This window comes from Rattus norvegicus, chromosome X (assembly GCF_036323735.1).
Source record: "Rattus norvegicus strain BN/NHsdMcwi chromosome X, GRCr8, whole genome shotgun sequence".
In the NCBI taxonomy this organism is placed as follows: Eukaryota; Metazoa; Chordata; class Mammalia; order Rodentia; family Muridae; genus Rattus; species Rattus norvegicus.
In genome coordinates, this window is record NC_086039.1 from 125,899,277 (window position 1) to 125,926,045 (window position 26,769).

At 35.3% G+C, this 26,769-nt stretch overlaps 1 protein-coding gene across 12 annotated transcripts in view; it reads left to right on the forward strand.

The window, feature by feature from the left end:
* The window catches only part of Stag2 (STAG2 cohesin complex component), a 131,550-nt gene that overhangs the window by 59,617 nt on the left and 45,164 nt on the right, over positions 1–26,769 (forward strand). For all 12 annotated transcript variants that reach the window (XM_008773521.4, NM_001173507.1, XM_039099694.2 and 9 more), the window contains 10 exons: positions 659–737; positions 5,653–5,817; positions 13,284–13,380; positions 17,454–17,530; positions 18,693–18,897; positions 20,218–20,369; positions 21,945–22,018; positions 23,260–23,383; positions 24,162–24,260; positions 24,346–24,425. In XM_008773521.4, the coding sequence (XP_008771743.1) occupies positions 659–737; positions 5,653–5,817; positions 13,284–13,380; positions 17,454–17,530; positions 18,693–18,897; positions 20,218–20,369; positions 21,945–22,018; positions 23,260–23,383; positions 24,162–24,260; positions 24,346–24,425 (1,152 nt within the window). The remainder of the gene's footprint in view (positions 1–658; positions 738–5,652; positions 5,818–13,283; positions 13,381–17,453; positions 17,531–18,692; positions 18,898–20,217; positions 20,370–21,944; positions 22,019–23,259; positions 23,384–24,161; positions 24,261–24,345; positions 24,426–26,769) is intronic.

Sequence of the window (26,769 nt, forward strand, 5' to 3'; positions counted from 1 at the left end):
CAGTTTCTTAGGCATGTCAAAATTAGATCATTAACAAATTTACATTGTAGATTACTGTATTGTTATAGAATACTTAAAATAATATGGATCTGTTATAGGATAATGGATAACAAGAATTGACAGGAGTAGACTAGGCCCTGACTGTTGTGGGTCTCTCATAGAAGGGTGTGTGTGTGGTGCTGGGGAGGAGACAGGGTTTGTGGAGGGGAAACTAGGAAGGATGATAACATTTGAAATGTAAATAAAGAAAATAACCGATAAAAATTTATCAAAACATAAATGTTTAGAGAAACCAATGTCTTAGTACTCTTTGTAATTGGTCAGTTTTTTAATCTGTTTGGTAATGTTTTAAGGTATATTTTATGAAAGTATATAAGTTCCTTTTCTTATTAATTAAACTTCTTCTTTACCCACTTCATATATGTATATAGTGAGTTTTACTTATGTTTCCCCTCCATTCTCTCTTCCCTCCTTCTCCTCCTGCCATCTCATCCTCTTCCCCACAGGACCCTGTTCCACATTCTGAACTTCATCTTATTTGTGAGTTATTGATTTATGAGTCAGCCATTTCTTTCTTATTAGATAATGTTTAAAAATTGGTAACATCATCTACATTTCCAAGGAAAGTTTAAAATGTTTGCTTATCTTTTTGTCACAGGGAGTCAGAAACACATTTTTCTTCTGACACAGATTTTGAAGACATTGAAGGAAAAAATCAGAAGCAAGGCAAAGGCAAAGTATGTATCATTTATGTGACTTTGTTTTTAACATGTATGTGCATGCACGCTTCGGTGAAGGAATTTTATACTTCAAATTTGGCTTGTGTTGGGGCCTCAGTTGTATGGCAAGCCTGAGTATGCATGTTTTTATGCTTTCAGACTAAATCCCTTTTGTGGGTATCTGTATATAATATTGTTGAACTTATTGAACATTATTGTTTATAGTAGATCATTTTATAAAGTATACTGTGATAAACAAAATATGGCATGACAACTCAATTTGATTTCTCAGTAAATCAATTGTTACGTTGAAATGTTCTGTTACCTCAAACATAAACTCAAAATACATAAACTTCCAATGATGTACCCTGGATATGTAATATACAACCAAGTTATGTCCTGTGAACATAATGTTAAATATGAAACTAACAAAGTTAAGTTTTTAGTCAGAAGAATACATTATAGAGTCATTTTTTGCATAAAATACATGGAACCAAAGGGAAAGACGTGTCTTTCTAAGCACTTCTAAAGGTGTGTGTGTTGTGTGTGTGTGTATGTGTGTTAGAACTTTTTTAACTTTACAGAGCCAGTGCTTTAGGTAAGCTATTAGAGGCCAGATTTATTATAACAATAATAGCAAATACATTTTGGCACTATTCTATGTATATTTTAGGTGTTGTGGTAACAATTGTACATATGTATGTACGTATATACATATATACATGTATGTGCATATAAAATCTAATTTAATATCAGATTAAGTTCAAATGTTGAGTCGGGAGAGGTGGTTCAGTGGTTACAAGTATGTACTGCTTTTCAGAAAGACCCTAGTTTGATTCCCAGAATTAATGTCCTGTTTCTTATAGCTGACTATCAATCTGACTCCAGAGGAATCTGATGCCTCTGGCTTCTATAGGCACATCCATCTATGTGTACATAACCACTCACAGACATGCATAAAGTTTAAAGAAAGTCTTGAATATAATTCTTGCTTATTTTATAGACAGAAACTGAAGGCTAGAGGTAGTCAATGGTTTCCTTTCCTGATAGCTTATTATGCTACCTCTAAACATCTTATTTAAAAGGCATTTTACTACTCCTCTTCTTGCTCCCCTCCTTTTCTCTCCTCTTGCAGATGGAGCCTCAGTGTCATGTAGCCCATGGTATCCTTGAACAGATTTTGTAGCCAAGGCTGGCCTTTGATGATTTTTTTACAGTGTTGGGATTACAGGTCTTATATGACTACGTTAAGCTTTACTTCCTGTAAAATTCCCTTATTCTACTGTATGGTTTTCTCAAGCACTTCAGATCCATTGAAGCATTTTAATTGTACTATTTTTTATAGTGACCAAGCATATTTATGCACATGATATACAGTTTGAAAGTATTTGATTCTGTGTTAACATTAACATTTTAAAAAACATTTTAATATATTCTTTTTTAGCATTATCTCTCTGAAATTCTTTTATTTGGTTCAAAATCTTTTCATTTTATAATTAGGAATTAATGATTTAGACTGATTCCTTACTAGGTAATATCTCAAATATTATGGAAATTATTTATTGAAATAATTATTAAGCATAGTGGTGTTTTTGCTAGGTTGGTTACATATGCCTTTAATCTCAGTTACTCAGGAGGCTAAAGTAGGTGGATTTCAAGTTCATTCCTGGGTGGACTCTTTATTTACTTCAAGTCCAGCCTAGGAAATGACATAGCAAAATCCTGTCTCAAAATAATACTGAAATGGACTGGAAATATAGTTCAATGATAAGTGCTTCCCTAGGGCATCCCCATTACCACAAAATAGCAACACCAAAAAGAAGTCTTGAACAACAACAAAAACCCCAAACCAGAGTATGGTTCTTGTGGACTACTGAAGGAGAAATGCCCTCTATAGAGTAATATGCAAGCATGCAGAGTATCTGTGGAAATACATTTGTAGCCTTGACTCTAGATCAGAAAATCTAGGAACATGGCTTGCTTTTGGAGTGTCCATTATATAAAAGTAACAATTATATCTTAAATGTTTTTTAAGTAAAGATATAGTTTATATTTGAGTGTGTTGTTAAGTTTAACTGTCAACGTGACACTTCTTAAAAAAGTCTGGGAAAGAGTGGTAATGATGAAATACCTGGATAAGTTGGCCTGTGGGCATGTCTTGGGATGTTTTTGATTGTGAAATGATATAGGGAAACCCAGGGGCCCATTTTGGGTGATACTATTCCCTAGGTAAGAGTGTCTGAATTGTGTAAAAGAAGAGAAAGCTGGCTGAGAGCAAGCAAGGCTGTGGGGTGTGACTGCTTGAATTTCTACCATGCTGTCTGTGAAATGATAGACTGTATCCTGGAATTGTAAGCCAAATAAAGCCTTCCTTCCCTAAGTATTTTACCACAGTAAGAGAACTGAAAACTAGAACAGTGGCCAATAATGCCAGATATCTAGTGTTAACTTTACAGACAGTTTGCTGACCTTTGCTTGCTAGATTACAAAAATGTATACCTCTAAAAGGAGCTGTGAAATCATCGTGTGCAGGGATCTGAAATGCTTCCTTTCAAGATTTTATTTTGGCACTAGCATTTAAGAAATGAGTTAGAGGGGTTGGAGAAATTACTTAGCACTTAAAAGCGCTTGCTTGCTGCTCTTTCCAAAGGACCAAGGTTTGATGATTTACAGCTCTCTGGAAATGAAGTTGAAGTGCAGGGTTTCCTGTTCTGTTCTCCCTCAACACTAGGCACACACATGGTACACCAACATATATGCAGGTAAATCACTCATACACACATACATGAGTTAGGGTAAAATGGTTTTATCTCTTGATAACATACAAATCAAGTTATACCAAATCCCAGCATGGATGGAGAAGTGGGGCGAGCTATGATGTTCATCCCTTGCCTGAGGAGCTATTAGTGATTAATGACTACTGGTAAAGGGAGAATCAGGTTTCTTCAGGATTTGGCTCCTGAGAGGTTACCCATGCTCCTTTATGTTTTCCTATCACCATGCAGATACTTGTAGCACTAGGTAGACTCCTTTGCTTGGGCGGGGCGGGGCGGGGCGGGGATGGATGGATGGATGGAGGAAGGGAGGGAACAGATATAATTGTGAGGGAAAACAGACATTAAAGGGTTGGAGATTGGAGTGAATTTGAAAAAAATATATATACACATGTATGAAATTCTCAATTAAAAGAAAATGTACTAGACTTTTTTTTTCTTTAACAAGGTATAAAGGTTATGGGAGTGTTTTTTATAAGTTATATATTGAATCTTAACATTTTATGTACAGATTTATTTATCGTGTGTGCATATATGTATGTACATATGCGTGAATGGCGTGCATAAGTTGGGATGTGACTGCTTCTTGTGGAAGTCAGAGGACAACTGGTGGAAGTTGTTCATTACTGACATTTGAATCTTGGGAATTGAACTCAGGTCATCAGACTTGGTAGCAAGTGTTTGACCTTATGAGCCATTTCTTTGGAACCTTTTCACTGACTTAAGAAACTCCTACTCCCAATGCTGACAGATTCCTTATAAGTGAATTTCATTTCCCCATAGTTATTAATTGAATTCTCAGGGTGTTTAAGAGTTGGCCCAGGTCAAAAATGAATTTTATAACTTTATTTACACTCTGCACAAAGCCTGCGGTGATGGGACTGCAGAGATGAGCACTGGCTGTTCTTAGAGAGGACCTGGGGGCTTGATTTCTGGCACCTAAATGGTGGCTCACACTGTTTGTAGCTTAACTTTTGGGGATATATATATATATATATATATATATATATATATATATATATATGTATATATATGTATGTATGTATGTATGTATGTATGTATATGGGCAAAGTTGTCATATACGTAAAATGAAAATTTGAAAAAGAATATTGCAGTGACTTATACACCTGACAGTAGGAATTAAGTTAGATTGTTGAACTAAGTCTAAGTTACTTTATAAGAGGTTATTCTAGCTACCCCTTCTATTCTGAACCTTAACATTGCATGATAGACTAAGAAAACTTGAAAAGATATTTTTATTTTTGTGACTTTTTTTCAGACTATTGATGAGTACTTTTTTTTTTTCTTTTTCTTTTTTTCGGAGCTGGGGACCGAACCCAGGGCCTTGCGTTTGCTAGGCAAGCGCTCTACCACTGAGCTAAATCCCCAACCCCTGATGAGTACTTTTAATGTTGTGATAGGACATTATTTTGCACAATTACATTAAGTAGACTTTATTCTTGGAGATTTAGATCTAAGTACAATGTACTGAATTTCTTCCCACAAGAAATGATAATTATAGCAATTATTTTTACTTTATGTGCTGAGTATATTTTAATAAATATTTTCTGTTTTCATAATCACAACAATCCTGTGAGGTAGGCATAGTTTGAAACTGGAAAATGATTCTTTTTCTTCTTAGTTTCCTTTCTCCCTCTCCTTCCCCATTCTTTGCTCTTCTCTTTCTAATTTCTTCTCCTCTCTTTTCTTCTCTTCTACAACAAGGCCTCATGTAGCCCAGATTGACCTTGAATTTGTTATGTAGCTGGTCTTGAATTCCTGATTCTTCTGCTTCAGACTCTTGAATGCTGAAATCTGCTACTATGCTCAGATGGGAAAGAAGTGGGTAAATTAATGTATGGATGAACAACTTGTCCAAAATCACTCAGCTAACAGAAGTAGAAATTTGGACCCTATAATTTATTCTCAGAGGTTATGATCTACTGTATTATTGTGTGAGTTTTATGGAAAACAAAATGAAGAGTCTATAATTATCATGTAACTTTCTTATATATGAATGACATTCTAAATATCAAATTTAATTATATTATAATTATTAATTGCTTTCTTTGCATTTTTGTTTTGAATTTCAAGAATAGTGAGAGTTATGTAAGTTAATAAATTTCCGTGTTTTTTTTTTTTTTTTTTTTTTTTTGCAGACTTGTAAAAAAGGCAAGAAGGGTCCAGCAGAGAAGGGTAAAAGTGGAAATGGAGGAGGAAAACCTCCTTCTGGTCCAAACCGAATGAATGGTCATCATCAGCAGAATGGAGTTGAAAACATGATGTTGTTTGAAGTTGTAAAAATGGGCAAGAGTGCTATGCAGGTAACATTTATGATGCTCTTTGAAATTTATCTCTGTGTTTTAAATGCTAGTAACAGAGAAAGTACCACCCTGATTTTTCTCTTCTTTAAAACAGTTAATTTTTGTTATGTATTCTTCCCCAGTTCATGTGTGTGCTCGTGTCTTTGTCATCTGTGTGTACATGTACATGCATCCGTGTGCTCCATGGCGTGTGTATAGAGAAGAGCTTGGTGAAATCATTTCCCTCCTTCCTTTCATCTTTATGAGGGCTTAGGAGAGTAAACCTAATATGACCAGATTTGCTTGGTAGGTGTCTCTACCTACAGAGGCATCTTGCTAGCCCTCTTTTCATTTTAATTTTATTCATTATTATTGTGACTAAGTCTGACATGTTTGTGTACCTGTCATTGTGTACATATTGTGATCCTCATGTGGATGTCAGAGAGCTGTTAGTTCTTTCTATTCTGTGGGCTCCAGAGATTGGACTCAGGCTGTTAGGTCTGCATGAGGAGCACTTAACTCGTTGAACTAGTTTGCTGGCCCTTCCTTGAGTTCTCTAATTGTGTTTTAAAAAATATAAGACTATGAATGTATTTATAATACCTTTTATTGGGGGTTGCTAGGCCTCCAACCCAGAGTCATTTCTAGTCTAGGCAAGTATTCTAACCACTCTACTAGGCCATTGTTAGGTCTTTGTATTTGCATCTGTGTGTTTTCTTTGTGCTTGAACTCAAGGTCTTGTATAAATCCTCTACCACTCAACCACAACTTCAGCTCGACCCTGTGTCTTGAGTTAGTTTCTATTGTTTTTTGTAAGTTTTAATAATATAAGACAGGAAATTAATTGATTAAAAAGTTGATATTATGCTTGGTTATGAAAATTCATATTCCCTGCTATTTATATAGCTGCCATTTACAAATGAAGTCTTAAGAGATGTTCAGTGGTTAAGGGCACTTAATATTCTTGCAGAATGTCTTAGTCAGTTTTCTATCACGTGAAGAGACACTTTGACCACAGCAACTCTTGTAAAGGAAAGCATTTAATTGGGTGTTGCTTACAGTTTCAGAGGTTTAGGCCATCATCGTCATGAAAGGGAGCATGGCAACACTAAGGCAGACATGCTACCAGAGAGCTCTACATCTTGATAAAGGCATCAGGATGTGAGAGACATTAAATCTGGCTTGAGCACATGACATCACAAAGCCCACCAGTGACTCACTTCCTGCAACAAAGATAAACCATTTCCTATGAGCCAAGCATTCAAATCTATGGGCTTATGAGAGCCATTCTTATTCAAAACACCACACAGACGACATGGGTTCAATTCTTAGCACCCACCTGATGATTTACAAATGTCTGTAGCTTCAGTGTAAGGGGATCTGAAGTTCTTTTCTGACCTGGTATCATTATATCTTCATCATTTACATGATATACACACATAAAATAAAACAAAAAATAATTAAAATAGATAGAGTATGGTTGATGTCTTAGTTACATTTCTATTGCTGTGACAAAAGAACCATCACTGAGGTAATTTTTAAAAATTAATTTAGGACTCATGGTTCATTACCGTGGCTTGGAGCAGGCAAGCAGACATGGCACTGAAGTGATAGTTAAGATTTAACTGAAAATTTAAAACTCACTTCCCATACATACCTCCTCTGACAAGGCCATACTTTTCTAAGGAGTTCCACTAAGCACACAAGTATAGGAGCCTATGGGCCAACTTTCATCAGAAACACCATAGATGGAATTTTTGGTGGAGTGACATAATACTACTATCTACTTAATGGTTGTAAATCTTAGTAAATACTCAAGGAATATATACTGTCTTTTTGTTGTTTATCTGAGATAGGGTCTCTGTTTTGCTCAAGATGGTAAGGAAATTTTAGGCTCAAGCAACCCTTCTACCTGAGCCTACTTAAAAGCAAGGAATATAAACTATATATACCATCACATTCTTCCTGGAATATAGAATGAACTTAATGTTATAGGGAATTAACTTCACATACAAAGGTAGTTATCTGAGGAGTAGTTATCTAGGCTTTATGTTATTAATTTAAATGCACAATTTGCTTATATAATGCTGTAAATATTTGACTATGTAATTAAGATGGAAAATATGTATCCGGTAGTTTCATATGCAAAATAAAAATATGTAGCCACTTGTGCCTTTAGCAGTTTCATAGAATGTATCAGATGAACTCACTGTAATTCATCTTCTTCACTTTAATATAGTTCCATTTAGTGCTGACAAGTTTTGATGGTTAACTACAACATGAGTACACATTTGACTTCACTGTATTAGGATGAGTTGTGTGTCACCTTGGCGTGTATATACTATTTTATTTACTTACTCTATAGTTTAAAAGTACTTACCTGTTAAGATTTCCTCTTCCATTAGTTTTATTAAATGGGACATATTATTCTCAGCTGTATTGTATTCCATTTCAATATTTTCTTCTTTTGTTATTTTTCTCTATAATACTTGTTCTATATCAACCAAAAACATTAATGTGCACATTTGCGCAAGTATGCGCGCGCGCACAAACACACACACACACACACTGGGGGAAGACAGACACTGAGAGACTTACTGTTTTCTTTTTGGTCAGTGCTGGAAATCAGTCCCTGGGTACATGCTAAAGCACGTGCTCTATCATTGACTGAGCCACAACTCCAGCCTTCTGTTTGATACCTTTAATTTTGTTATTATTAGTATTTTTAGTTCATTTGTATTGCTACAGAATAATACTAGATAGCATATAAACAGCAGAAAATGATTTCTCAGTTAAAACTAGAAATTCTGAGAACATGGTAATGGTAGATTGTAGGGCCTTCTTTGTAGTTCATAGATAGGGCCAGCTTCCTTGCATGTGTCTCTTGCAAGACAGCTCTCTGGGTTCTAGTTCATAAGAATGTGAATCCCATTTGTGAGGGCTTTATATAGTCTAATTGTCTTCTAATGTCCTGTGGAATTTTTCTAATACTATCACACTGGTTGGTGCTCGGGTCCCAGCAGAACATGCAGTATTGAAATGATACAAATTGTCAGAATTTTCAGCTTTTAGGTACAGCAGAGTAGATGCTGCTTCTATTTTCCTCTAAGTCTTGTGGGCTTTTGTTGATGATTATTTTAGGTTATCAGGTGTTTTCAGAATAGCCTAACTTGCACGGGGACCTGGGTTTGGCCTCTAGCACCGAGAAGAAAAAGATTACTAAAAAGCAAAACTAAAAACCTGACCAGAACTCTGTTTCTGACTGCTCCAGGACATTTCTCGTTACCTCCCCAGGGATTGCCCTGAAGCTCTTGTTCACCTCTGGGTCATTATATGTATTTCCTCTTGTGTTCCTTTCCTAAGGCCAGATTTGATCAAGGAAATCTGCTTTTTAGAAACTGAGCTTTTCCTTACCCAAAAGTTCCAGCCCAGATTTCCTTATGACATACTTTCTATTTCTCAGCCACAGTATGTGCTCTGTTCTCAGGCCTTTATGTTCTCTAGATGCTTGGAATGATTTATTCCAAATCAAATAGCACTGACTAAATAAAAAATATTCTTTAAAAACCTTATTTTAAATTATCTGTGTGCATGTATTTCTGTGGGGGTACGTGCATTTGAGTACCCTTTAGAACTTGAGTAACAGGTAGCTGCAGTCTCCTTGATATATGTCAGGAACTAAACTCAGATATTTTTGTAAGAGCAGTATATATTCTAAAACCTTTGTTCCATCTCCTCAGCCTCTGAAAAACATTCTTCGGTACTGACATCCACTTTTTTATGTAACTTTTTTTTTTCCTCTCTTTCTTTTTTCTTTTTTTTGGAGCTGGGGACCGAACCCAGGGCCTTGCGCTTGCTAGGCAAGCGCTCTACCACTGAGCTAAATCCCCAACCCCTTTATGTAAGTTTTATTCTTACCTTACTCTTAACATTTCATTAGCACATTACAATATCATATTATTGTAATGTGTTTCTATCTGATTCTGATTTCCCTTCTTTCATTTATGAGAGACAAAACATGCAGCTTGGCTGGCATTGAATTAGTGCCTATCTTTCTTTAGCCACCTGAGTCCTGGTATTTATAGGCTTATGCCTCCATACACAGTTCTGAGTGAATTCTTATGTGTTATTTGATTAGACAATTTAGCTATTTGTGATGACACATACTTAGAATCTTAGCCCCTGAGGAACTATGCCTGACAGATCTTTGTTCTCAGCCTGGGGTACATAGCAAGGAAGTATATTTTTTCCATTTTTTTTAATTGTAAAAGCCTTATGCTCCTATTGTAAGTTGTAGTTCATTTTCAAGAATTACATTTTATTGCTCTGTGGTGATGTCTTTAGATATTTTTTAAAAATTTATAATGTTTAATATAACATATTCTTGCTAATAATATGCTACTCACCCATAGCAACACTTAGGATTCAGGCAGAATATGTAGGAAAGATGTTGCTCTGTTACTTTTGTTAGTACTTATTGAATGTTATTAACACAGTTGTCCTAAATCTTTACTCATGCATGGGACATAGTCTGTGGTAACTCAGAGTCTGAAGACAGCCACAACTTTATATCTATAAATAACCTTTGCATGTGACTCGGGCTTTTTACAGTATATTGTCTATTTGGAGCCTTAAGTAGAGTCCTACCTCCTAGCAATTCAAGAAAGCAGTTCAGCCATGTGGATTCCTATGACCTAATTTTGGACACATTCTTACAAGTCTGTTTAAGGAAATGAGACATAGGACACCCCCCCACACACACACACACACCTTGTATTCCAGAACAGTTTTTAAAGACTTGGGAACCACACTTTTAAACGATCATAGTTGTATAATGTATTCTTTCTTTCATTAATTTAACCATCCTGGAAAAATATTTTAATTGTGTTGCTTAATATATAAGCTGTTACATTGAAAATAAATATAGGCCCATTACTGCAATAAATACCTGAAATGATTAACATAAAAGAGGAAAGAAAGTTAATTTGAAGGAATTTTCAAAGTTTTTGGTCTGCGCTTACTTGTCATCCCTCCTCTTCTTGGGGCTAGGGTCATATGTTATGTCATGTTGGCGACAACATGTGATAAAGTTGTTATCTCCTAGCAGTCAGAAGTTTGAGGAAGATACTGGTCTTGCCTAATTTCCTTTGCAGATGTGCCTCTAACTGCCTGAGGCTCCCTTTAGGTCCCCAAATGTTAATTAATGCTTCTACCCTCTCTGCTAAGTTGAGGACTAGGCCTTTAACATTTAACACATGGACCTTTGCACGGGAAGTGAACATTCCTGATCCAAATTATAGAAGTAAGAAGAATCTTTAAGGTTTAATTTCAGTGGTTTTTAGATGTATACAGAATTGTAAAGTTTTCATTATAATATAGTGTTTGAACATTTTCAGTCTACCAGATAGAAAGTTTATATCCCAGTAAGTTATAGGAATAATTTTGTCCTTTCCCAGATATAGGCTACCACTAATGTACTTCACTTGTTCTGGGGAGTTTATATAAATGGAATCATAGGGCCTAAGATTCCTTCTGAATATTTTCTGTTATTTAGCATAACTCTATAAAGGTTTATTCATGTCATGACATATATTGTGACTATTCCTTTGGTTGATCTGAACACTCAGTGTTTTGTTAGATATTCTTACGTTCGTATACATTCAGGTTGTCACAACTTCTATTGTGAAGGCTGTGCAAGTGTTTGCTTAGATATATGCTTTAATTTCTTCTGAGTAATATAGACCTGAGTGTCAATTTGCAGTGTCATATGCTTACTCTATATTTAACTTTTTTGTAGTTGCTAAAATAATTTTCTAAAGTGACTACCATTTTATATTCCCGGTAGTAGTATTTTAGTGTTTCATCTTTTCATAGCTTTGCCAATGCTTGCTACTGTAGTTTTAAAAATTATAATCATTTTAGTAGGCACGAAGTGCTATTTTCTTTCCTCTGTATTAAACATCTTTTCATGTGTTCATTGTTTGTTTTGTAATTGCCTTTACAGAGAGCTATGTATGATTAGTGTTCTCTCTCTCTCTCTCTCTCTCTCTCTCTCTCTCTCTCTCTCTTTCTCTGCCATCTGTCATCTGTCATCTGTCATCGATCTTTTGTCTGCATGTAAGTGCACCACTACTTCAGAGGAATAGACAACATTCCCGATGGTGACACACCTAAGGCTGTCCCCTAGCTCTGCACACACATAGTCCTTTCTAAGGTTAGAAAAGGACATTGGATCTTCTGGAGCTGTAGTTGGAGTTACAGATAACTGTGGGTGCTAGGAACCAAACCCAGATCCTCTGCAAGAGCAGTTTAACCTCTGAGCCACTTCTCCAGGCTTTATCCTGCCTTTAAAAAAAAGTACTTAGTAGTGAAGGTTTTTTACGTATTTTATGTACAAATACCTTGTCAGATAAGTGATTTTAAAACATTTCTCCCTTTCTGTGGATTATCTTTTACTTTCTAAAATACTGAGCAAGGTTATTTTGTGAGGACAGTTGTCTAAAGCTGTTAGCTACACACAAACCATAGGCAGAAGCTAGCTAAAGCCTCCTTCCATTGTCTTTGACCATACTACCCTGAACGCCGCTCCCAGGTATTTAGTTTGTTAAACAGAAAATTGAAGGATGATATATTTCCTAGGATACTATTAATATCACAGAGAAACAAATACACTTCATAAAAATTAAATTTTTAGATTTTTGGGGGGGAGGGTGGTTCGAGGCAGGGTTTCTCTGTAACCCTTGGCTATCCTAGAAATCACTCTGTAGACCAGGTTGGCCTCAAACTCATTGAGATCTGCCTGTCTTTGTCTGTCAGGTGCTGTGATTAAAGCTATGCACCACTACCTGGCAAATGTTTAGATGGTTAAAAATGTTTGTTTGTTTACATATGTATATTCACACAAGTATGTACTTGTCATGATAAAAACATAAAATACTTGTGAAAAGGAATATTATTATGTAAAATATGTGGGTGATATACTTTATAGAATATTATTAATGTCTCCAAGACATAATTATAGACTATAGAATAGAGTGCTTTAATATAGTTTGTTGTCTTATAAATTTTTGTTTAAAAGTTTGTGTATGTATGGGTGTGTTTGCACATGTGTGTATGTTATGTCTTTCCTGTGACAGTCATTTTATAACTTGTGGGGGCTGGGACTCTTTTCTCTTTAGTATTATTTGGGTCTTAGGGATTGAACTTATGTCTTCAAACTGGGCACCAAGGACCATTACCTGCCGAATTAGCTCATTGTCCCAGTTTTCTTTTAAAATATTGAATGAATAGAGGGTAGATGATTGTTTTGTGTTATCAAGACAGTTATTTATTGAATTTAGTTCTTTAGAATTAAGATCAAGCTTTCAATTTAAAAATATGAATATCTGTATTAATGTGGTACTACATACTATCAAATTTCATAACTTTCATTAGAATTAATTGTTTCTTAGACAACCATTAAAAATGATTTTTTTCTTCTGTTCTAGTCGGTGGTAGATGATTGGATAGAATCATACAAGCATGACCGAGATATAGCACTTCTTGACCTTATCAACTTTTTTATTCAGTGTTCAGGCTGCAAAGGTAAAGTATATTATTATTTACTTTAGAATCATGAGTTCTCAAATAGCCACTTCTTCAAGAAATGTTATCCCTTCTCATGAAAAATAATGTCAAGGTAGTGAATTATTTACATTATATCTGCGCAAAATGTATAAGGAGAAAAGCAAAGAACAAAGTAAGAGAACAAAGTAAGAGAGAAAGTATGTTAACAAAGGTATATTCACTGTGAAATTTATCTAAAAACTTAGCAATTTATAATGTTTATGGTATTTTATTAGATTTCCTAATTTTTTGCATCTGTTTTAGGATAAAGAGATGGAATGGAAAGGGGAAGGTAAATAATGAGATAGTTTCAGATGTTATGATATTGAATAATAGAGTACAGGGGTTAAAGCTCATGAATAGCTGTCTGTAGTCAAATTGCCCTTTAGTGTAGGCTTCAAATTGTATGATGTTTTTACTTAGTCTAAAAATATTTTGAAATATTTTCAAATAGGAGTGGGGAAATTACAAAATATAAATTTTTTTTACCTAGGACAAAACTCTTTAGGACAGATTTTTAGCAATACAACAGAATTATGTAAATTGTTATCTTATACATAGTCTCATTTGGATCAATAAACGAATTAGTCAAGATCATGGGCAGCTTCTGCTTCCTCCTTTGTCTCTGACACATTATCATAGGTACCTAGGTAGAAATAATTTTGTACTTTTAGGGCTATTAGATTTTTTCTTTTTTCCATTTTTATTAAATTGGGTATTTCTTATTTACATTTCAAATGTTAATTTCCTTTCCCAGTTAGATTTTTAATGAGAATATCACCAGCACTGTGAAGATTTGAGGGAAAGATGGGCTTAAGATATAATTAAGATGTCATAAAAAAAAAAAGAGTTCTTTAAATGTGGGGAAAATGTAAGAAATGAATTACTTTAAATTATACAAGATCTCTTTAAAAATATAATAATTTTAATTGAGAAGCAAGTAACACTGACATTTGTGGTTGATTAAAATATTCCATGTGGTCTATGTATTAAATCTTAGTTGTAATGATTAAAATGTTAACTCTCAAGCCTATATTCTTCATGTTGTCATTGGCTTGTTTAATTTTAAGAATAAAAAAGTTTTTTGAGCTGAAGTCTGATAATGCTGTTCAGATTGGCATCCCACTTTGCTCAAATGTTCTTATCTCTGATTCCCAATTACCATGGACTAGGTTCACACAAGAACAGTGTTGAGAAATGTAAAGTCATGTCTTAACAAGTGGAGAGAGCTGCCTAGTCTCCTTGCCTGTTCTCGTCCAGTTTAAGTTCAGAGTGTTCCTCCTTTATTATATTCATCCTTTGTCTGGTGTTGCTTTGTTTTACGATGATTAAGGACTTCATCAATGCACATTTGTATACTTTCTGGAAACCAGATTTCTAACATTTTGATGCATTGAAAACTTTCTTATGTCGATTTGGGTATTGATGTAGTATTTGTTGTATAAGTATGCAGTTTCCATATTATAATAATTCATTCTTTAACAGATAAAATTATTTTGATAGGATTCATTTGTAAATGCGTCAGAAGTTTCTCTGTCATTTAGTTTACTTGTTATTGCAGCCTTAGGCTCTACATGTATTTCTCATTTTACTGTAATGTGATTGATTGCCTCTGCAGTTGTTCGTTCAGTTAGGAATCATTAGCTGTACTGAAAGGTACTCCAGACTGCTCTGTTGTTACTATTGGGGCTAGCCCAGGTTTTTGCTTATTTTCTCTTTCCTAGTCACCTGTCACTGTTTACCAGTTTTTAGCACTTTCACTTCCTGTCTTGTACATCTTCAGACTGTAGGCAAAGTGTGTTCTGATGGTGACTTGCCGATTGCTCAGAATTCAGGGCCCAGAGTTACTGGCATGTATATTTCTTGCCCTTTGATGCTTTTCTGGCTATATGTTGTATGTGAGGAGGGGAGGATCTTAGGAAATGGGAATTGGCATTAACTATTCGTCAGGGAATTTACTGTGTTCTACTTTCTTTCCTTCTGCCTTTCAAATTTTAAGGCATAAAATTTTTATTTCATTGATTTTAACTATTTTATCAGATCTTTGTGTTTTGGTCATACTTATATCCTCCAGTTCCTCCCATATCCATCCTCTCTTCTCTACCCACCCAACTTACTATCCCTTCTTATCCACTTCTTTTGAAATTCACCAAATCTAAGTTGTGCTGTCAAAATATTCTTGGATCTGTGGCTTTCTCCTGGAACATGGACAGCTTACTAGGGCCTGCACTCTTAGAGAAAAGCACGTTTTCGCTTCCCAGGTTTTGTGCATGCTGTCTTAATCACTGAGTGCATATGTGCAGCCGCTCTGCCATGTCCAGAAACAGTGTTGCTTTACTTACTTGTCACCTCTGTTTCTTCCATGCTTTCTATCCCATCTACCACAATGTCAACCAAATCTTGGGAGGAGGAGGAAGATCAGTATATATATTCATTTCAGGGCTGAGAACTCTGTGCTCTCTTACTCATTTGCTGTACCTTGGCTGGTAGCTCTGTGTTTTGATCACCATCCCCAAATAATCTGTGGGTATGAGGAGAAGTAATTCAGAATTACTTCAATACTGTGTCCACTTAACAGAATGCTTCTCTGCTAAGGGAGGTCTATGACTAGTGCACTCTTCAGAACTTTGTCTGATAACTGTGTCAGTTACTGCTTTCCTCTTCTGGAGGGTGGGATTGATGAGTAGTTTCTCCCATCGTAGCACACCTAGTACCTTGTAGCACTCTGAAAACTAGCCAATAGGGATGAATCTTCCGGGTCAGTCCATAATGCTATAAAAGATTAGAAGGAAATACTGGGGAAAAAAGCAGGTTAAATCGGGTCAGGAAGGGGAGGGCAGGATAATGGAGGGAAATCATGGAGGAATAAATAAATAACACTAAAGGCTTTAGGAAAAACTAATTGTGGAAATCTTCTGAATTTGACTATACACACATACACACATACAATGGGAGAGGGAGGGAAGGAGGAGGCTCACATGCTCTCACCCATGTACATACAAAGAGTTAAAATGGAGATACTTTACAATGGGTCAACAGAGTCTCTACTGAACAACACAAGACTACCCAGGCAAAGAAAGTAAAAGCCAGTGTCAGGAATGGGTTAGTTCCTTTGTTGTTGGTAAGTAGCACTTTTTATCCACAGGATTATCGGCGTCAGTGCTCCTAGTTACACTCCAGAACTTGACAGTGGGGCCCTTTTCTTGAAGATGCTTTCCAAATTTTTAATATCCACCAGCTTATTGGACCTTTAACTTGCTCCTGACACTTATCTCTAGTCTGAATAGAGGATGTCAGTATATAGTTGTTTTGTGTGTAGTATTGTTTTCTAAAGGAGCATGGTAAAGTGAGCAGTGCCTGCTACTTTTCCTGGTCTTCACCTTTATCCTCAACTTTTCAAATGTTACCTTTGATTGTTTACTGTAAAGAGGCAAAACATATACAATTATCCTTTTATAAATGCCAGGTGTCATATCTGGATATTTAAAACATTTCAAAAGTGCTTATACCAAATAATTGCAGATGTTTTTCTTGTTCTTACTGTCCAAACGATGATACACTGTAACAACCATAGCTTTTTAAAGAGATTTTTATTTATCTAATGTATATTACAGATGGTTGTGAGCCACCATGTGGTTGCTGGGATTTGAACTCAGAACCTCTGGAAGAGCAATCAGACCACTGAGCCGTCTCTCCAGCCCAACAACCATAGCTTTAACACTGTTAAACAGTAGAAATAATCTAAAAGATAGGATGCTATGTATAGATTATGACTATATCCAGCGATGACACAATTTTAAGGCAGTACCCCAAAATTGTGGTATCCTAGTCTCTATGAATACATAGAGACAGTTGTATCATAGCATATCATAGTATGAGTAAAGTTACATGGGTAGTAAAAGATAATGTTTAGAAGAACCATGCCTGTTAGCAGTGTGAGGTTAAGAAGTATGCTTTTATTGTGAATGTAAAATATGATATTTTACATTCTCTGTTCTTTTCATTACCTTATATTACTTCATATATTAACTTCTGATACTTGGAAATTTCAGGAGTCGTCACAGCAGAGATGTTTAGACATATGCAGAACTCTGAGATAATTCGAAAAATGACAGAAGAATTCGACGAGGTAACATTCTAAATGCTTTAATATGTCAGTCATGGTTTAGTGCTCTGATATTTTTAATTACTAATATTGTAGATATTGTTTATGGTATTAATTAAATGATAGCTATGCAACCTTAGGTATGTTAGTATCAATGGCATGAGATTAATCTGTAAATAGGGATATAAGTTTTGTTATAAGAGTGCTCTGAAAGTGTCATTTCAAGATGCTAGATAGGCATTATCTGGTGTCAAAAATTGAGCAATTTATGAAAATTGCCTAGCATTTTAAAATTTTATACGTATTCCAAGTTAACTGTAATGGTAGTTAATCTGAGACCATAATTGAGAATATACCATTCTGAAATACTGGAAAAGGAATATTTGTTCAAATTGAGGAACTAGGTAGTTTTGATGAAGAAATATATATATTATTGCATGAAACATTTTTAATTCAACTGTAAGAACAAACAATAGTATATGTTGAAGTTGATTACCACAATGATATCACTGCAATTTTTTATCAGTAGCTTTACTAATGTGAAATTTTCTTCAGGACACAAATTTGTGTTTCTTTTATTCATAGTCTTATTCTAGCTCCAGGAAGTTTACCCTTCTAAAAACAACTTGAATTTTCAAGTAGAAAGTCTTGTGTCACCTGTTTTATTTGCTCATTTTTTCTTACTCTGTCTAATGAAAAAGCTTTCAGCTATCATTCCAAGAGACAGATGAGTTGTTAAATGGTTTTGATGCCACTAAGTGCTATTAATCAGTCCCTTAGTAGCAGTAAGGGATTTATGAGCAGTGGTATTTTTTAACCTTTTAGTAGTAAATGTTTAAGTGAGAGTCTTACTAAAATAAAACAAGGGTTTGAATTAATCATATTGAAATACAGTAAAATCAAAGACAACCAATTTGTTCACAACTATATTTCATTATAGTCAAATTAATTCATCAGTAGTGCAGTGCAAAAGTGTGCATTTAACTCGGTCTAGACCCAACATGTTCAAAGGGCAGTGTTCGAAGAGGCACACATCTCTTTGCATGCTCTTTTGCTTTCTTTGAGAATTTATTTTCAAAAAGAAGGTAAGATAGAATATTTCCATGCTTTTGTCTAGACTTATTAAAAGCAAATGAAGTAAGTCATGAACTTGAAATGAATTGCTGTATAAACATTTTTATTTTAGGATAGTGGGGATTACCCACTAACCATGGCTGGTCCTCAGTGGAAGAAGTTCAAGTCCAGCTTCTGTGAGTTCATTGGTGTATTAGTACGGCAATGTCAATATAGTATCATATATGATGAGTACATGATGGACACTGTCATTTCACTTCTTACTGGATTGTCTGACTCCCAAGTCAGAGCATTTCGACATACAAGCACCCTGGCAGGTTGGTATTTTGAAATATTTTCTGGACATTCCTTTTAGTAAGAGGCAAGAACAATTACCATCAAAGAAGGAAATAAGTAGTTATAATATGAATGAATTCCTTTGTCTTTTAAGTATTTTTTGAGATAGCACATTACTGTGCAGTTCTGACAGTTCATTGTCTAGACCATGCTGGCCTTGAACTCACAAACAACCTTCTGCCTCTGCATCCTGAGTGCTGCTGTTTTTCTTTAAATATAGTGACCTCTAAGCTAATAATCGCTTTCCACAGCTCACTGTGAACCATTAGGAATCAATGGGTGCTTTTCTTGGGCTGTTAAATAACTTTAAAGTGGAGTAGCCACGAATAGAGGTATACTTCTGCCTTGTTATATCACACAATGGCAGGTAGTTTGAGGTATAATAAAGATAGGACAGAATAACCAAATCTTTGAGGTAATGATTAATGCGTTCAAAATTCCACCCAAAAGAAGTCTGACTGTTCCAAGTTCAGTAACAAGGTTCTAGTGGACCTTTCATGAAAGAGGCCTTTGTTAATTACCTTTTTCATTGTGTGTGTAGGAAAACTAAAAGTGAATACTTATGTAACACTTTAACCCTAAAGAATTTGATATGGGACCATTAAAGTTGGGTATGGTGGCTTGCGTTTATAATCTTTGGGCTCAAGAGGCTTATGTAGAAGGGTTATCGTGAGTTAGAGGCCAGCCTGGGCAACAGTGTGAGGACCTGTCTCAAAGTTCTCTTAAAAATTGTATTTGATCTTTCTGCTTTAGACAGATGTATAGTAAAATGGACATAAACTGTAATTAAGTTAGAAGACTAATCACAAGCTCTAGAAATCATTGTAGGAAACATTCTATATGTATATATGTTTGTGCATCATGTGTGTACCTGTTGGCTTGAGGCGGGCAGGAAAGACTTTTGATTTCCTAGAACTGGAGTTACAAATGGCTGTAAGATGTCATACAGTTGCTGAGGATTGAACTTGTGTCCTCTGGAAGAACAGTCTGTGCTCTCTACTGCCGAGCTATCTCTCCAGCCGAAGGACCCAGTTTTCTTAATGTCTTTGAGTTTCAATATCCTTAGCATTTATTTTGGCAGATGTTTGTGAGATTGCGAGCTAACCCAATCATGATAAGTATTTAGCTAGACAGTTTCTCCCTCTATACATTATGCACTGTCATCATTCATAGCAGCCATATGCTTTCATTTTGTCAAAGGCAGATTAGCTGTTCTTCACTTAATTGCTTTTAATTTGATCTTGTTAATACAATTTTGTATCTATTATACTAATTTCAACATTTTCTCCCTTAAAACCTAGCTATGAAGTTGATGACTGCTTTGGTAAATGTGGCACTAAATCTTAGCATTAATATGGATAACACACAAAGACAGTATGAGGCAGAACGGAATAAAATGATTGGAAAACGAGCCAATGAAAGGCTAGAACTCCTGTTACAAAAGCGTAAAGAGGTAAACTGTACTATTAAGTGTTTACACTGCTATTGTGCAACCAACCTGCTTCTCAATTATAGCTCTCTAGGCTCAGATAAGTTTTAAAAGGGTTTGTTTGTATGCTTGTGGTAAGATTGAATCTAGGACCTTATGAATACCAAGTATGTGCTTTACCACTGACCTGCAGTATTCCATGCCCAAGGAAGAGTTGCATATTGTTTATGTACCTCTCTTAAAGTTTTATTAACTATCCATGCCAACAATACCTAGCGCATGTTCTGTATAGGCTACCATTGAATATTATGCTTGAGCATGTTTTGGATGAGTCTGGAAAAATTCTCTAACCCTTAATATTATTCATGTTGCTGACAGTCTTCCCTCTCTTCCTTAGCTTATCGATGATATGAAATGAGATTTTTTAGTTACTATCAAGTCTCTTTTTAAAATGACTTAAAGCCTTTATGGTTTTTTTTTTAAATCAGGGTTTGTCTGTTTAATAGCCTAGGCTGTCCTGGCACTTAATCAGTTGACCAGGGTGCCTCTGTCTCTTGAGAGCAGTGATTAAAGGGTGTGTGCCACCACCATGTGGCTTGACTAAAGGCTTTTTTTTTTTTGTATTTTTAAGTCATTCATTTCTTTATAGAAGGTGACACATGGTTTTCTGCTTATAGAATTCATTTTCAAATGAGAAAGTTCAGTTTTAGCTTTAATTGTAAACAGTATAACAGATAAAATCTTTTGATGCTACATTCGTAACTTGTTTTCACTGTATTATTGATGTTTTTCTAACTCATGAGATTTAAATTTTTGCACAAACTAATACAAAAATTGTAATATATAAAATTTAATTCAAACAATTGTCATGATAACTTATAGGTTATTTACTTGACCCTGGGGGGGCGGAGAGAGAGAGAGTGTGAGTGTGTGAGTGTGTGAGTGTGTGTGTGTGTGTGTGTGTGTTGGAAATAGAAACTAAAGTTTTATTTCTGAATTAGTCAAATAAATTGACTCAATAAAAGTAAGAAAAGGAAAGACAAGCTGGGTGCTGATGATGGCTCACACCCTCAATACCAGCAATCGAGACACAGGCGGGCAGATCCAGGAGTGCAAGGCTAGCCTGGTCTACACACGGAGTTTCAGGACAGCTGGGGTTACACAGAGAAACCCTGTCTTGGAATATAAAGAAAAAAATAAAGCAAAGACAAATATTTCTCTCTCTCTCTCTCTCTCTCTCTCTATATATATATATATATATATATATATATATATATATATATGAATGAAAAATTCTTGCGTTTTTATGTGAATAGTCATTATAATTGGAAATATGTGTTTATTGTTAAATGGAAATAAATAAGCATTAGAAAAAATAGTTCACCGGCTAAATTTTAGATGTTGTCATGTATTTCAGGAAACAAGGGATATTATTTACTTGGTACTCTACTTTTTTTTTCTTTGTGGTTACTTTTATCCAAACTATGTTGTCTCTACATACTGGTGAAAATGTATGTTTATTTTTACTTATAAACTTTAAGTGTTCTTGTGATTTGTGCTTTTTTACAATTCAAAAAATGATGTGTTCTTTTTTTATAGCTTCAGGAAAATCAAGATGAAATAGAAAATATGATGAATGCAATATTTAAAGGAGTGTTTGTACATAGATACAGGTAAGGGAAGACAGATTCTTTTAAAGTGATTGAGACAGGCAGTAGGCTGCAATGGAGGTTATAGTAAGATAAATTTTGAGTAAGTCTGAGAAATGCATTTTACTGCTCTGACATTGATGTTTCCTATCTGAATAAAGGCTAATGCTCTGCCTGAGTTGTCATAGTCCAGCCAAGGGAAAGCACTCTTACTCAGTTAGCGTATAAAATTCTTAATTGCTTTTGGATATCTTGTGTTGCTGATTCCTGACCCTTCTATTTAATTTCACTGGGAAAATTTGGATAGATTAAAGTAAGATGCTTTTTTTGTTATTTTGAATTAGCAGATGAAAAGGGTAATCTTATCACAGTTTATAACATATTTGCAAACATTAGTACCATTTTTATTCAGCCTCATTTCCTCTACTTGGTACTTACTGAATCCATTAGATGCTTTTAAAAATATTATTGCCATATTAATTCTTCCTGTTTTGTTTCTTTGCCACTATTCTTTCAATTTATTCTCTTATCATATTTGTGTTCATCAATTATTCTAGTTTCCCAAAACATTCTTCTCTGCGTTATCCTCTGCTTTGTATGACTTACCACAATACAAAAGATAATTCAAAATGGCTTAGTAAAAGCCAAATAGGGTGACACAGACTTGCATTTTCAAGAGTAGAAAGCAATCCGATCACTTTTGATCAGGTGTTGGACCCCCAGCCTGGACATCATAATGAAATTGTCTTAAAAAAGGAGTCATAGCTGCCCTAAATGATATGGGGATAAAGTCATTATACTTGAAGATTATTATCTTGCTTTGCTTGTTTGCCTGTTATCTTCTGAACACAGCTGTAAGCAAAGATTTGGGATAAGGTCCAGAGCAGTGGTTCTCAACTCGGAAGTTATGACCCCTTTGGGGTTGAATAACCAACTCAGTGGTGTCCCCGTAAGACCATCAGAAAACATAGATGCTTGCATATTATGGTTCATAAGAGTAGCAAATTCTAAGTATGGAGTAGCAGCGAGATCACCACAACATTTTTATTAAATGGTTGCAGCATTAGGAAGTTTGAGATCACTGGTCTAGTGTAAAAGATGAAAGCAGGATTTTGTTTATGAGACAGGTTCCAACTAAGCAATGAAACAATTTTGCTTAATTTAAGTATTCCTACTAGGTGAGAGATACATGGCATCTCTTCAATAGGCCATATGCCCAATCGTACAGTAGCACTGAGTATATGACTTACCCTTTCTCCACTTAGGGATGCAATAGCTGAAATCAGAGCTATATGCATTGAAGAGATTGGCATTTGGATGAAGATGTATAGTGATGCCTTCCTTAATGACAGCTATTTAAAATATGTTGGTTGGACTATGCATGATAAGGTAAGATGCATCCTGTTGATTCCCCCTTCTATACCTAGATAAGTACATAGGTCTCATATATAATAAGTATCTTAGTTAGGTATCGTGTTACATGTCTTAAATTTCAGCACTCTGGAGGTGGAGGCAGGAGGTTTTCTCTGAGTTTGAGGCCAGCCTGAGTTACAAAGTCAGCCCCAGAACTGCTAGGACTTTAGAGATATCCTGCTTCAAAGAAAAAGATAGATATTCCTGTGTATAAGTACTTTTGGCCATATCCCTTGAAACCCTTCTTTTTATTCTTTACTATCTGTTCTCTCAAAACTTGGTCAGTAGCATGAATTCCCCTGGTTCTTTAAGCCAGGGACATTGCTTTATATTCTACCCACAGCCCAACAATTCGTTCAGTTTCTCTTTTATTTTTAATAATAATAAACATGTATCTTAGTCGAATTACATTTTAAAATTGGGCTTCTGAACCTTAATACATATTTTTTTTCTTAAACTATCAATTTAAAGCTAACTCATTAACCTCGGAGAATTTACTTGCATGTAATGAAATATGCTATCTATCACCACCTTTCAGTAGTTTTGTTCCGATAAATTTTTGAGAAATACTATCAACTTACAGAAATAGTAATCATGTGACTGCTCAATCTTAAAAATTTGTACTGATACTTTTTATTATCAAATATACTGTTTCTAAGTAAATGCTATTTACATTTTTAAGTAGAAAATATATACTTAAGTTTTGAGCTTGGAAATGCATGGTTTGAATATATTTTCTCTTCATTTCTTCCAGCAAGGTGAGGTAAGACTCAAGTGTCTTACTGCTTTACAAGGGCTTTACTATAACAAAGAGCTTAACTCCAAACTGGAACTGTTTACCAGTCGGTTCAAGGTTAGTATTCATCAAGTATTTAAAATTATTTCTAGTTTGAAATACTTTTCTTGTTTTTCTTTAAAAATACTTTTTCCCCCCTCAGGATAGAATTGTGTCTATGACCCTTGACAAAGAATATGATGTTGCAGTACAAGCAATAAAGTTACTCACTCTTGTTTTACAGTAAGTATATTTTCTGTATTACTACTGTCCGGGTATTTTGATCATACATTAATGCATGCTTGATTCACATACATTTATGCCTAAATTTTAATAGCTTCAGTCATAACACTTAGGGTAGAAGTTTTATCCATCCATCTGTAGATGTCTTATGATGTTACACAGAGTGGTTTTGGACTCTTGGGTTTAGGCGTATTTTCTACTTTAGTCTCTAACTGAGACTACAGGTGTGAACTACTCCAAACCCAACCCCAGCTAGAAATTTCTTCATGTAAACTTCAGAAAACACGAGAAGAAAGAACTTTTGAGTCTGTGAAATTGTAATTGAGAATTTATTTCTTCCAATTCTGTTGGCATCCTTTTCTTTTTTAGCTGGTGTTGATGCTGTAGAAATAAAGTTAAACTTTTCAGTGAATGGTCAGGGAGTGAGGTGGGGTATGTATTATACCTTGTTACATTGTATGAACATTACTGAAGTATGTTAATGCTTCTATACTACTGGTAAATAAGTCTGAATTTAATAATACTGTATCAATATGTGATAGTGGTGCTACAAATGTTTTCCACTTTTTAAAACTCTCTAAGTATAAGGATCAATGGCAATAGACATTTTTATAGTTAGGCAACTGTCACCTGTGTTCATCTCTTGAACTTTTTAAAATCATTATATATTAGATTTATACTCATTAAATATGTAGTTCCTTCTCCTTTCCCTGCCAGATTCTCACAAAACTTGTCTTTTCTATTTGAATGAATGTGCCTAACTTTGATATTCGTGGAAATATAACCATAATATTTGTCCTTTGATTTGCCACACACAAACATGTATCAAGAATTGCTTCTCCTGTTTTGTTGGATACTGTCTCACTGTATACATATAGCATATTGCAGTTTTCCATTCATCTGTTGATAGAACCATAGGCTCTTTTCCAATTTTGGCTATGAAAAATATGCATCTATGAGCATAGTTATTTCAGTATATGTGATCTTGCTGTCAGTTCTTTTAGGTATACCCAGAAAAGAAATTGGTAAATGGTATAGTAATTCTCTGCAAATTTTGGAGGTGTTAGGGATGAGGCTGCTGGGAATTGAACCTTGTACCCTTCACATGAATTTCGATATAGCGTATTATCTGGGCTATATTTTCAGCCCGGTGTTTAATTTTCTGGGGAAATGCCATAGTGTTTCTAGAGTACTAGCTAAATTGTATGTAGCGCTCCACTTCATCCACATCTTCTTCACCAGTGATAGTCTTTTACTTTTTGAAATATTTATCATGTCCTTTAACTCACCAAGTACTTATATATTAGGTTGGGATACTTAAAAATTATTACCTTTTTTTTTTTTTTTTTACAGTGAGGCATTGCCCCCTTCTCGGTGCGCTCTTCCCACAATTCTTTATCCCTTTTTTCCTTCCCTCAGTCTTCAAGGGGATTCCCCCCCCCCCCCCCAGCCCCTCCACTTCTTGGAGCCTCTGAATGATTATGCATGCACATCTTCTCCTACTGAGGCCAGATCAGCCAGTCCTCTGCTGTTTATGTGTCTAGCCTCCAACCAGTTTCTCTATGCTGCCTGATTGGTGGCTCAATGTCTGAGAGGTCTCAGGGGTCTGGATTAGTTGAGACTGCTGGTCTCCTATGGGATCGCCCTCCTCTTCAGTTGCTACTTTTTTTTTTGCAGTGAGTTCATTTATTAGTTTTTTGTTTGTTTATATGCTTGCTTAATAGGTTGTTTTTTGTTTTAAAGCTCCACACTAATTTATTTTCCTTCGTATTTTTAAATTATTTAAAAAGTTATTTGTTTTTTATTGTATTTTTTAATTTACATTTCAAATGTTATCCTGTTTTCCATTCATAAATCCCCTATCCCATCCCCCTCTCCCTTCTCCTATGAGGGTGTTCCCCCACCCAGCCACCCACCCCTTCTTGCCTCCCTGCCCTGACATTCCCCTACACTGGGGTATTGAGCCTTGGCAGGACCAAGGGTTTCTCCTCCTATTGGTGCTCAACAAAGCCATCCTCTGCTACATATGCAGCTGGAGCCAAACCTAGCATATGCGAGGCTTTTAATTGCCCTCCATTTTTGTTTCTGCTTGTGTGTGTGTGGAGGGCAGGCATAAGTCACTAGAATTCTAAAAAAAAATATAGAGTATCATAATAGAATTTTACATTTTGTACCCTATTATAACTTTAAAATTGTGCTGTTGCTTGAATAAACAAAATAAAAATATAAACTCTGTGGTGTGTGTGTGTGTGTGTGTGTGTGTGTGTGTGTGTGTGTGTATGTGTGTGTGTAAAACACAGTTCTACTGTAGGATAAGGGTATCTTTCCTTTGGTAAAAATTTCA